Source organism: Phodopus roborovskii, unplaced genomic scaffold (genome assembly GCF_943737965.1).
Source record: "Phodopus roborovskii unplaced genomic scaffold, PHOROB, whole genome shotgun sequence".
Lineage (NCBI taxonomy): Eukaryota > Metazoa > Chordata > Mammalia > Rodentia > Cricetidae > Phodopus > Phodopus roborovskii.
The window spans coordinates 13,282,449-13,296,032 of NW_026126629.1; the positions used below are offsets into that span (position 1 = coordinate 13,282,449).

At 38.0% G+C, this 13,584-nt stretch overlaps 1 protein-coding gene across 5 annotated transcripts in view; it reads left to right on the forward strand.

The window, feature by feature from the left end:
* Ccser2 (coiled-coil serine rich protein 2) overlaps window positions 1–13,309 on the forward strand; it is a 120,290-nt gene extending 106,981 nt beyond the window's left edge. For 2 of the 5 annotated variants that reach the window (XM_051206861.1, XM_051206863.1), the window contains exons 11-12: window positions 1,535–1,574; window positions 8,575–8,776. In XM_051206861.1, coding sequence (XP_051062818.1) covers window positions 1,535–1,574; window positions 8,575–8,638 — 104 coding nt within the window. In that variant the 3' untranslated portion in view covers window positions 8,639–8,776. Of the gene's footprint in view, window positions 1–1,534; window positions 1,575–8,574 lie in introns of all 5 variants that reach the window. The other 3 variants (XM_051206862.1, XM_051206864.1, XM_051206859.1) reach the window with 2 other exon arrangements.
* The last annotated feature ends 275 nt before the right edge of the window (window positions 13,310–13,584 follow it).

The window sequence follows — 13,584 nt, forward strand, 5'->3', positions numbered from 1 at the left end:
CCAATGCCAGCACTTCCTCGGGCAGAGCTCTGGAAGGACCTCATTTACTAAGGCCTGCCCACTTGATAGGAACAGTTCCTATGCCAGACATGCTGATAGGTTTGATTTACATGGCCCAGTCTGACTGATTCCAACATGTGACTTCAGTCAATTCTATATGCATTGTTGCTTCAGCTGTTGTGTTCTTATGAGAATTGGCTTTGGGAGTGACTTTTCATAAAAAATACAATAATTGATTGAAATGGAAACTAAGACAATTTGTAGAAATTGAACTAATTACACATTAAGCCAATTTTTCCTGTAATCTTATATATATTTTGCAGCCAATAGTTATTGATTGGTTAATTAGAAATGTGCACTTAACTCATGGTCTAGTAGGACTTCCCATAAACCCAGACATGTGTTACTTCCTGTCAGCAGCTGCAATTGTGGCAGATATAGCAATTAGTTCTTCCTGTCTGAAGCTTTTTGTGGCGCCTGCTCAGCAGAGAATGGGAGTGTTTCTTTAGGCAGCCATTGCTGCTGAGGCATTGCACACATACACCCTACCCTATTGGTTACACCAGTGGGATTGTTATTACTGTTAAGCAATTTAGAACTTTTCTCCCAAAGTTCTCTGTCTGCATCTGCTAGGTAGTGACAGACTCTATGAGATGGTGGCATGGATTCAGTCATGTGACTGTGCCTCGGTAGTAAATACTTCAGTCATTCCCACTCATGTTGATAATTTAAAACAGTCAATTGGCTATAAGCTCAGAGGATCGGTGAATTCCATACTTTCTGAATTTTTAAGTAACATATACTAGTCATATTTCCTCAAGTTTTCTGAGATCTGGAGGTGCCATTCTGGAATCTAGAAAACAAAAAAGTATTCTTGGTTTCAAAGATCACTGGGAACCATGATTGGCTTAATTTGAAGCAGTTACAGAAGGGCTTACTTAAATAATTTGTCTTCACAGTGATGTGTAGAACCTCATGTATCATTTAGAATACCATTTCTAAGTTGAGGTCCAATTACACCTTAAAGGTCTTTAATGCCATTGCAGCAATAAAAACGAACTAGCAAACACTAAATTTATTTAGCCTTGTTTTGTGATAGAAGTTTTTTTTTATTACTAGAAAAACATATTTTTTTTTCTTTCTTCATAAGAGTTTATATGGGGACTAATCTTAGGTCTTTGAAATGTTAGTATTAACTTGTGCTAAAGTTTTTTTTTTTTTTTCAGTATTGTGTATGGTAAATTTCAAGTGATTCCTTTGTGTAAGAGTAAAGGAAGTGTCAAATATTTTTCTATGGATATGAATATTTGTACTAACTTGTAAACCACTTTAGCCAAAATAAAAGTATATTAAACATGCTTTACTATATGCAAATATACTATGTACAAAAATGAGGAATGCCTAGAAAAATACAAGCAGAGCAGATACCTTTGGCTGCTGCCCAGTCATGGCAACCCTTGGTGTTCTGTCTGGTCTCTGATGCCCTTGTCCTGTCTTTTTCTTGTCTCTGCTCTCCCATTGTGCCATTGGCAAGGAGTTGAGAAGTTAGTCCATTACTTCTCTGACAAAGCGTGGTACAGTACAATTTCAGATTTTTTCCTACCACCTTCCTCATGGTCACGTTTTGCTTTTCTGTTCTCTCCCAGTTTGCATGATGCATGTCAGAGTATGCATGCATGAGATTACAGGCATGTTACAGGTGGCTCCATTCCCATCTTCCTTTGAAGTATTAAAGTGTATTTAATAATAGCAACGAAATGATTTTAGGTATTTCATGTGTGTTATACAGTAACATTTTTATACTTAAATGGTTCCTGTTTTATACGTTAGACTATGGGAAGTTTTACTCAGGACTTGACATTTTAGCTGCCATCTTCTTTTGCTAGTGTCTGGAGGAGAAGGATGCTTATGAAACCCAAAATGGTAATTCTAGAGACCTTTGGGGTGGGATGAGGCAATAACGATGAAAAGCTTCCCTCAGGGTTTCCTCCACTGAGTCCCCGCGGCTCCACCTCTATCCAGAGGACTACTCCACCAATGGGCTTGGGCTTGATGTGAGTCAACTAAGAACCAAGTATGGAATTTTTAAGGAAAGCTGTTACCTGTATGATGGTATTGAATGTGTAGATTTCTCACTTCCCCTAAATCTAAGATAATCTTCTGGTGATGCTGTATATTCTGAAAGCCCATGAATTTGTAACAAATACCAAAAGGTAACACTTTTTAGTGCTGTATTTTAAATTTGTTGATGATTGAAAATTGACTTGCCACTTGCCGAAGTGTGTGAAACTTGAACATTACTTCATTAAATGTCAGTGTCCTCATTTAGAAAAAGAAGAGGCAGATACCTTCCACTCAAAGTCTCAGGCAGAGTAGACAACATGCAGTTAAACTTAGAATTGGGGTTTCTGCCATTGGGCAGAAGGAAATCCCTGCTTCCCAGTCAAGAGTGTAACTTTACTTCAGTAGTTGTAAGTGCTAAACATTGTGTTAGACTTGCTGTTATTTGCAGAAATTCATTTGTGAAATTCTACTTCATGGCACTCTGATCATTTGCTCGGTATCTCACTAATTGTAAGGAATAGATCCAGAACTCAGACTCACATCAGCCTGATCATAGATGCCATTTGGTAATTCTTCCAAAGGTGTAATAGACTTATGTTCTAACTCCAGTTCATCTACCCAGGAAGGAAGTAAAGGAAACTTAGCTTTGGCATGTCACACATGCCTGCTTTTGATTTAAAACACATGGCTGTGGTTAACCTTATTGTACTATGTATTTGAACCTAGAAACCTCATGTTCTGTAGCAACTAATTTATGTTCATATGACAACTATCTTGGCTATTCTACCAGATCCAATTATGAAAGAGCCATACCTTGAACTTTTTATGCTTAACTTTCTAAGTATCATAGGTGATATGTGTCAAAAAGCCTGGTGCTAAATGGTTTGCATGCATACTTATCTGTTGTTACTGGAATAAGGAAATAGCTAAATGCTCATTGAGATAGTTTTCCCTGCCTCCTGAGCCAGAAATGCCTATTCAAGGAAAAAAGAGTACGTGATGGCTAAGCTTGTAGGTCATTATGAAAGACACATCTGTTCAAGTTAATATATAATAAAATCAAACATTTTAAGAAAAGAAGGTTTATTTCCTATTAATCCAGATTTATTATCTGTTCATTAATTTTTAGAGCTTGATTTTTATTTAATCATTAATTACCTAACCAGTCATCTTTGCTAGTCCATGGCCAGATGAACCATTCTTGAATACACATCTAATATTCACTTGCTCATTTTTATGGTAAGCATGTATTTAATCACCACTTTGCGACAAATACTACTGACTACTATGAAAAATAGTGTGGTAGCTCCTGCATGAGGAGCCACATGGTCTCTGGTTATCTTTGCAAGCAGTTCTTATAGGCATCTTAGGTTATTCTAAAGATGACCATTATGCCTTTGTAGTTCCCAAGTAGTGCTTATTACTGATATTTAGCCTGAGAATTTGTAAAATGGTATGGTGACATTTGTTTATCTAAAACTCCTATGTGACACTTGCAGCTACTGAGTCTAGTTAGAAGCACCGGACACAAGTCTACATTTCAGAACTTTCCTAACAAACCCTGCACAAGTTCCAAGTACATTAATTTGTGACTACCGGAGGCTGCCTGAATCCCCCAATGGTACTTTGGTTTCTGTTGCCTTATGTTATGAGTCTAGTGAGCTTTGCTAAAGCCATGAAATGCATGGACTAGTAGGTGCTTCCCCAGATACCTTGCCCAGATAACAGGAAATACTATGAGTTTGCCTCTCTTCAAATCTGTTTGCCCTGTCTCCTTCCCTCGAAGTGTGCTGATTTTACACTTAAAACTTTATTTAAGCTATTGGTGATTGCCCACCCGTGTTCTCTGTAGCTCACCACATGATTCTTTAACTTTGAGTTTCTCACTGGCTCCCTCAACGTGAGATCCTGAAGCACTGTATCCTCTGATCTCTGCTTAGCATTCATCAGTAGCTCTCATTATTTAGCAAGTTCCTGTAGGCATCAGCCTTGCTTGTTCACCCAGCACTGTTCTCTCCACATTCTCATGACATCTAAAGGGCAGATCATTGAGGTCTTTGTTAGCCATGGCCATGCACCAGCCCATGCTTTAGAATTCCCTCCCTACCTGTCTACCTAGCAACTCCTGCTCACCCTTTAAAACCTCAGTCCAGATTGTTTTGTACATTTTTTTTTAATATTTTTTTCCTCCAGTAAGGCTTTTCTTTTCTTTTTGATTCTATGTTGTTGGAAGTGGTTTTGTCATTTATTTGCCTGGCCTCCTTAACAAGCTCTGTCAAGCCCAGGGATGGCTCTGTGCTCAACTCCAGGTTTCTCACTCCTAATACTGTGATTTAATAGACTTAAGTGCTTTGTAGCTGTTAGTGGGCACATTATTGTTTGTTAGTGGCAATTTAGTCCATGGCAGGATGCCTCTCCCACTATTGTTGCCTTAGACCTCACAGTGTAGCAATTTCATATTCTCCTTGAAAGAGACCTTTTCTGTCCATAACAGTGGAATTTCCAAAATCACAGTTTTCAAACATAGGGCATTCATTTTAAGGTAGGGAAACTATATTACTAAAATAATTTTATATCAAGTATAAAATTCACATTATTTACTTTATAGAAATAGTGGATTATTTTCTAATTAGATGATGTCCTCATTAAGTTTCTGTTGCAGTGAAGAGACACAGTGACTGTGGTACCTCTTATAAATGAAACCATTTAATTGAGGGGTCTCGCTTACAGTTTCAGATATTCAGTCCATTATCATCTTGGCAGGGAACATGGCTTTTTGTGCAGGCAGACATGGTGCTGGAGCTGAGAGTTCTACATCTTGATTCAGAGGCAACAGGAAATTGACCGACTCACTGGGTACTATTCCAAGCATAGGAACTCTCAGAACCCCTCACCCCCACACTTTCTCCAACAAAGCCATACCCACTCTAACAAAGCCATACCTCCTAAGAGTGTCACTCCCTATGAGACTATGGAGTTATATTCACTTATATTATTCAGGCTACCACATTCCACTCCCTGGCCCCCATAAGCTTGTAACGGCATCATAATGTAAAATACATTTAGTCCAACTTCAAAAGTCCTCATAGTTTATCACAGTCTCAACAGTGTTTTAAAGTCCAAAGCTCAAAGTCTCTTCTGAGATTTATGAAATCCCCTGTAAAATCAAATAAAAAAGCAGATCACATACTTCTAACATATAATGGCACAGGATATATATTACCATTCTAAAATGCAGGGAAGGAAGCGTACCGAGGAAATACTAGACTAAAGCAAGACCAAAAACTAGTCGGGCACATTACAAACTCTGCATTAATTCCTTTATACAAGTTGGTAATTTATCTGAGTGGATCTTGCCTCAAAGTTATCACTCCTTGTATTCCATTTCTTAATCCATTTATCTTCTTGAATACAAGATTTAGCTCCATTCCACTTTCTAATGCTCCTTTTCTCCTCAAACAACTCTTAGCACCACTGCCTTCCATGTTCCTACTAGTGTGGCCCATTAAATAGTGCATAAAACATTCTACTGCTTTCCTAACATGAATTCCATATTATTCCAAACAAAAACATGTCCAGGTCTATCACAGAAATACTCCAGTCTCTGGTACCAGCTTCTGTTTTAGTTAGGGTCTTTATTGCTGTAAAGAGACACCATAACTATGGCAACTCTTATAAGAAAAACATATAATTGGGGTGGCTCACATACAGTTCAGAGGTTCAGCCTACTATCATCATGACAGGGATCATGATGGCATGTAGGCAAATGTTATACTGGAGCTACATCTTGCAGGCAACAGGAAATCAACTGAAAGTCATACCAAGGGAAGCTTGAACAAAAGGGACCCCAGAGCCCACCCTCACAATGACATACTTCCTCCAATAGGGTCATACCCCCTCCAGCAAAGCCATACCTCCGATTATGGGGACAATTACATTCAGACTGCTATAGATGATAATTTAGACTTTTGTTTAACTATGTCATCTCATTTCCTCAGATAAAAGATTCAGCGTGGTATATTCTTAGAAACTTTGTCACTTTCTAATTGTCAGCCTTGTAAATGGAACTTTGTTATATTGAATACGTGCAGCACATCTTTCTGATTCTGCTGTGTTTCCATGTGTTTCTCCATTAGAAGTGGGGAATATGAGTAATTAGTAGTGCAAATGGCTGTGCCATGTTCAGGTCACAATGAGTCTGGAAGGTTGGTGCTCTGATTACCTTGTCTTAATGAGAAAAAAATACATTTGTAGGCCAGTAGCACCTTTTTTTATTTCTAGGGCAATAAACATGCTACCAAAAAAAAAAAAAATACATGTTTTAAAATTGTCACTGATATTTTCAGTTCTGAAATTGCTGTAAGGTCTTTTAAGTTGGTGTGAGGAAACTACTCTGTTTGGAGGTACGAAGAGAGAAAAACACTATGCACTTGGCCATCAGTGCTGTCCTTCTCCAGGCCCCCACCTTCAATAGACTCTGACTTCCTTAGTATGGCCCTGCCTGATCTTTCTGTTAAGTCTTTTTGTCATGCGTGTTTGCTTTTACATGCTCACTAGGAAACCTTCAGGAGAATCTACTAAATTAGTTACCAGTGATATTTTAGTACGTTTCATTTTGAAGGACAGTTTGCTCATCTCCATGGTAATGAATTGAAAAATGCCCACTGTCTTTGAAATTTTGATAGTTCACTTTAGGAAGCAATTGGGCTAGTTTTATTTTAAACATTCTACAGCTAAAGTGAATGTTAACATTCATTTTTTTGTACAGTTTAATTTGGGGTTTTGTTTCACCTTTTAAATATAATGCTTTTGTTCTTCAAGAATTCCATGTATGCATACAATGTGGTTTGATCTTTCTCAACCCCTCAGTCATTCCACTAACCCCTCCCAGACCTACCCTCACCTCTCCACCCCCTTCCAACATTGTATTCTTTTTAAAGACTAAAAATATAGTAACTTGTCAAGTTGAGTTTGTGTTGCCCACGTTCTCCCTGGTGTAGAGTCTTCTGCTGTAGCTTCATTAAGCTGTCAAGGACAATACCCTTAAAGAATACTCACACACCTCTCTCAAAGCCATCCGCTGTGCACAGCTCCTGAGTTGTGACTTGCTGGCCTTTCCCTCCTCCATGCTGGAATGACTGGATTGATATCTTATGCACCCTACTCCCATTTAAAGTACTTGGCAGCCCTCAGCTGTCCCTCCTGAGTGCTGAGTCCTGTTCCCAGTCACTCCCAGCCATGCCACTTCAGTCTCTCACTTTTGACCCTGAGCAGCCACTTCTACTGGTGGGCAAGGAGTAAAAGAACACACTGATGAAGTTATATAGGTCGGACCCTGCAGCAGGAGATATGAGAGACACTGTGTAGGTTTCTTTGTGGATTAGCATAGTTAAAAAGTTTTTTTTGTTTTGTTTTTTTGTTTTTTGTTTTTTTGTGAAAAATTCTCTAAAAAACAAACCCAGAGTTTTTGACATTTTAGCCCAAACTATTAAATAGAAAGTATGTATGTGGGAGAAGAAATAAATGATTACTGATTTAACTTACCCCTGTGCCCATTTGTACAGTTTTTACTGGATAACCCTAACTAATGGAAGTCACATATTCTCTGGAGTTTATGTAGGTAGTATCATAGTAAGCTGTTGAGGGTATGCAAGGCTGCTAGGCCTTGAGAACTTGGCTGCTGTGCTTTGGTTTTAGTTCCAAGTGTTCTCTTAGCTGCCACTGAAAAGACTGTTGGGTTGTTGGTGCTCTAAGGGTTGAATTTAATGCTTTGCACATTATGGGACACTTTGCAAGTCGTTAGAATTTTCCATGTGTTATGTATCTCTTGCTAAAAGGGATACAGCATTTGGAAACGTGTATAAAAATGAACTTTAAAATGCATAATAGCTGGAGAAGTGAATGACTAAGTGGTTAAGAGCTCTGAAGGCTCTTGCACATACCAGGATTCAGTTTCCAGCAACCACATGACATGTTACAACCATCTGGAAATTTAGTGAACAGGGGAACTGATGTCCTATTCTAGCCTCCCAAGGGCACCAGGGACATGTGCTGTGCATATATACATGCAGGCAAAACAATGATGTGCATAAAATCAAGTTGACACTATTCTAAAGGTTACCATTAAATGTGAGGGTCACTTAAGGAAATAATTCAAAGTACTAATGAAATTTTTCTCTGTATCCCTTGTAGATAAGGTTGAAGATAATGAATCTAATGGTGCAAAGATTTTTTTTTCTTCATTAAATACTTAAAGGGTTTCTTTTGTCCCATTTAATTTTGGATCTTGTTCAGTGTTTGCTGCCTGTATCACTTTGTTTGCATTATCATTTTAATGTATGTCATGAGTTTGCTTGGATCTTGCAGTTCATTCTTTACTTTTGAAAAATCACATATTATCCATATTAAAATATAATAAGTAGGTATTTGCTTAATTGGAATTGAACTTTCATTTATTCTTGGTAAATTTCTAATATAAATTGTTAATTTTTTTTTTTGAAATTTTAACAGCCTCAAGTACTACAGCCTTCCAGCAGCCTTCCCAGACCTACAGACCACGCCCAGGGAAAACTAATAAAGCCACAACATATCGAGGCCCACAGTGAATACACAGTCCAAGACATGTGTCAGGGTGGTGCACACCCAGATGGAAGCTTTACACATGGCTTGCAACAAGAAAACAGCTATGGTTTGGAAGACCGTCCTTTTTCGTCAAGCCCACAGTTCCCAATGGATGTGGTGAAGGACGTACCTTCAGAAACGAACCTGATGAATGCTCAAGAGCCTCATCATTTGGCAAAGAATCAACCTAGTGACATGCAGATTGTACCTACTCCTCCTCAGACACCTTCCCAGTCAAGTACGGTAAACCAGACAAAGAGGGTTAGAAGAAACCAGTCTCCTCAACCCAAGTCCTTGCAGCATTCAAAGCCATCCAACTTGAGTTCTTTGGCACCTCCTCCAGATTCTGATTCATCACCAAGTAGGACTTCCACATGTAAGAAGGCACCAGTAATCGCACCATGTAATTCAAAACATCAGCCAACGTCTAATCACAACAATCTTTCAAATAATTTGAATCTGAAAGTATCTAAACTCCGTCCCCCTTCTGGCTCATTCAAACAAAAACAAATAAGCAATCCCCAACCAGAGCCTCAAAATTTCCAGGTCAAGACAAGCATCCCAAGGCCATTAGCACGATCAAAAGAACTGCAGAATCCACATAGCAATTTGCATTCTGGGGATTATGTGGCCTCTAATCGATATTCTCGTCTTCCTAAACCAAAGATACATTAAGTGCATAGCCATCACCTGCCACTTTGTCTTTTGAAAACAGTCTGCTCTGTTAATAGCGTTATGTGCAGTTTATTACTATGTTGGAGGTTCCATTACAGCAAATCTTAAAATTAAAAGGCAGAAGCTTCTAATAGTTTGGCTCTTCCATTTTCTATCCTAGTTGAACTATATACCATTTGCACATTCTTGTCTCAGGTAAACACAAGTTTACTTATCCATCTCAGAGGCCCAAGTCATACTATTCAGCCCTCTTTCTGCACACCAGAAAAGTCAAAGTATTCCATTTATCAGGCAATATATGTACTTTGCTAATTTAGTCCTGTTGTGGTCCATAACTGTGGTTATCAAAACACCACCCCTCTACTTATTCCTACTGTGAATGTGGTTGATCTTTTAACTAAAGATCCATAGTGATGATGGAAGATGATTGTCCATAAACAGGGTACTGGATAGTGTTTCGTATGCTTATGAGATCTATGCAAAATTTCCACAATGATTAAAGACCAGGCTTTTAGTGGAGGATTCCTTGTAGGTTTTATCCCTCCTTTCTAAGCTCAATAATATAGTCCTACCATTTTTCCATTTATCAGAGAAATTCCCCAGGCTAACAGTTTTTATTACCAAATATATTTTGTTATATGTAACACCTTGTTTCATATACACATGTACTATTTGCTTACATTGCTATTAGGTAAATTTGGAGAGCTTGAGATGCCTAAGGATATAATGCTTGTAACCTTTGTTGGTGCTAGAATTTTGCTGATGTGTTTTAAACCTTATTAATTTATGGATTCATCATATTATTTTAGGTTTCCACAACATACTTTGAAAATTTTAAATTAAGTCTTTATTATAATGTTTGTATTTATTTGGACTATTTGTTAATATCTGAAGACTAGAATAATGGACTTGAAATATTTGCACAAAATTTTGATGCAATATAAGGAATTTAGAGCTCATTTTCTTTAAAAGTGAGTTAAAACACTTTAAGAAAATATATATAAATTTAAGACTATCACAATAAGTTTCTTTTCTGGGTTTTCTGAGTTTCCCTTTTTTATTTTTGAAGGACAGTTTCTTGAAACATAGATTTTGGGAAAAACGAAATTGTAGATAGGAAACTGTACTTCCTTAAGAGATGCTGCAGATGGTAGCTGTGAGGCCTCCAGGTAACCATGTACAGGAACCCAGCCATGCTGCCAGCCATTTCTCAAGCAGTTGCCCAACCCATGCCATCTTCAGGCTGGTATCTGATTAGCTGGCTAAAAAACAACAACAACAAAATGTATCAAAAGGAATTATGGCCAAAACAGTGAAACTGCTAGGGCTTCCTTTTTAAATGTAAGTAGGTTACAAAGAAAAGCATGGTATCAAATGCATTGTGGGAAGCTTTAAAGTCACATTTGCTGCCAATTGGGGGCAGTCTTCCCTTACATGTCACAACCCCTCAAATAAATTTGCTGTTTGGTGAGCTGACCTTTCTTGGGTTTGGGAATGGGTGAACATAGTCTCACACCATAGCACTTTAATCAGAGAAGAACAGATGCTCAGGATAACCCTGAACATAGGCCAGGTGCTATTGCATCATCATGCTGTGAGCAAAAGCATCTCTTCGTTCATGAAAGTGAGCCAGGTTGGCTGCAGCTGTATGTAAGCACATGTGCTTTCCCCTATGGAGAATGAAAACTGCTCATGCATTGCCTATCAGCTACAATCATACCCTATTCCCTGCAATAGAGCATACTAATGTATTTTTTTTATTAGATATTTGTATAGACTTTTGTGAAATACTTTTGCAAGTTGGCCTTATCCTTAGGGGAAAGTTTAAATTTTTAAATTTATTTATAGCCCTCTTGTCTAAGGGAAATGTCTTTGTCGTCTATTAGATAAAAATGTTGATTCCAGTAATTTGTCTATTCTAATCTCTGGCCTATAATTTTATTTTTCCCCTGATGAATTTGCAGAAATGTTTATCTGCCAGTTCACTCTCTGGACTTTGTTGAACCTTAGTCCTGATAGATAGGGAGGCTTATCAACATAGTTTTGGTTTTTTTGTTTGTTTTGTTTTTGTTTTTGTTTTTTCCTTGAGATAAGAGCCTCACATATCCCAGGCTGGCCTCTAACTCATTGTGTAGCCAAAGATAACCTTGGATTTTTTTATCTCTTGCCTCCATCTCCAGAGGGCTGGGTTTATAGGAGTGCACCACTGCACCTGGTTTTATATGGCACTGGAGGTTGAATCCAGTACTTCCATGTGTTTCAGACAAGCACTCTACCCTAGTGAGCTCAGTCCCCAGCCCTCATCAGTATCTTTTAAAACATAATGTATGCTTCAAATACATTACCTAGAGAAAATATCTAGGATGCATTCACAAACAACATAGAACATTTGCCTGCAGTTTTCTGTAAAAGCTGCAAGAATATCTTGTCTGCTCCTAGTAATACTGAGAAGTGGAGATGAGGTCATAGCCCTGCTGAATAAGCTGAGGTCGTGCTCTCACATTTAGCTTGATCTTTTGATTGCATCTATAAACCAATGCTCTGCCAACTGTCTTTCACAGAAACATAGCTCACTCTGTTCTGTCAGAGAAGATAGTGGGAGTGGGTGAATTCTAAGTGCCAAGGGTGAGTTTTACATTTATGAAAAGAAAATAATACACAGAATTGTTCATTTGGCTTCTAAAGGATGCATATCAAATGATTGTTTCTTGAGCTAGAGTTCTGCTATGTTGCCCTGAGTTTGTTCAAAGGAAGCTTGACTAAGATGTTTATTGGCATACGTCCAGATGATTCCAAGGCATCCAACAAAGGATAATAGATGATTTCTAATCACAGACTGTCTACCTGTTATTTTTCTTTTTTTGGAGTCTCATTTTTCATTTGTGCAGTATATTCAGGCATATCGACTACTGTTGTATTTATATAGATGTTAGGGAACTTACTAAGCATTTTAGTAAGTAAAAATTTGAGTATGAGAGAAATGTCAGATATGCACTTTAATTGAGCATAATTGCTTGTAGTTGTGCCTGAAATATCAAATTGCCTCCTGTGGGTGTGGCTTTGTTTAGTGAAATGAATTTCCCTGTCAATGTTGCTGTTTGAAGGAAGCTAGCTGTACAGCCTTTCACTGAACTGTATCCCAGCATGCCACTTTACCCATGATAGCACTAAGTTTTCTTTGAATGTCCATTGTCCCTTTTAAGTATTTTACTCAATGTATCAAAGACAACTTGTTTCCAGTAACTGTCATTTCTGAAAAGTCCCATGCCATACATGGTGTTCCAGACACTGGCGCTCCTCCCATTTGCCACCAGAGTAATCTGATCAGCTTCCTGGGATGCACTTTGGGATCAAACGAGCTTATCCTGCAGGCCAGTAAGACTGCAGCACCATTTCCACACCCTCCATTCACACTGTAGCTTCTGTGTTGCTGAGTTAGCTTGGGTAGTTACGTTTGCATGCTTAAGCACACATTTGAAAAAATGAAGTATCGCCGTAATATAAAAACACGAGGTTTTCCTTGGAGATGGTGGCCTTGCTGTTTTCTTGATTCTGATGCTTGAGTTCTATTTTCAGTTGGTCTTTCCACAGGTCCCTGTGAGTTTCTGCTGCAGCAATTTGAGAGGATACATTTGGATAGATGATTATGAGGTTTCTATAATTATGTAATTGATTAAAGATTGTGTCTTCACTGTTGAGTAAAAGCCACCCACTTTCTTCTTGGTAGTGCATTGCCATGATAAGTAGTGCTGGCCTTGAGAACTTAGTCATGACTAAAACCAGAAACAGTATCTGCAATGTTGTTTTCCCTGTTGATTTTACAATCCAGTTCAGAGTACATAATGTATATTAGAATTTGCCTGTAAAATGAATTATGGAAACCAGATGTAAAGTCTTTCTTGAGCGTGTTGGCTTAGTAAATAAAAAATAAAGTTCATAATTATAAAAATGTGCTTGTCTCTGTACAGTTTTCTCTTATAGCTTTCTTATATAACATATAGGATACTGCTATTTTTTTAATTCTGAAATTTTATTTACAAGTTCCCCTCCACACTCATGTTATACCTCAAGCCATGATACCTGAGAATTTCAGGACTGAGAGTCCACATCTTCACTGATAGCATCTTTGGTTTCCTCTTGAATTAAGTATCTGTTTTAAGACAATATTAGGATGGATCATGAATATAAGAAGAAATTACCTTGATTAGAAAGCTATGCAAGGGA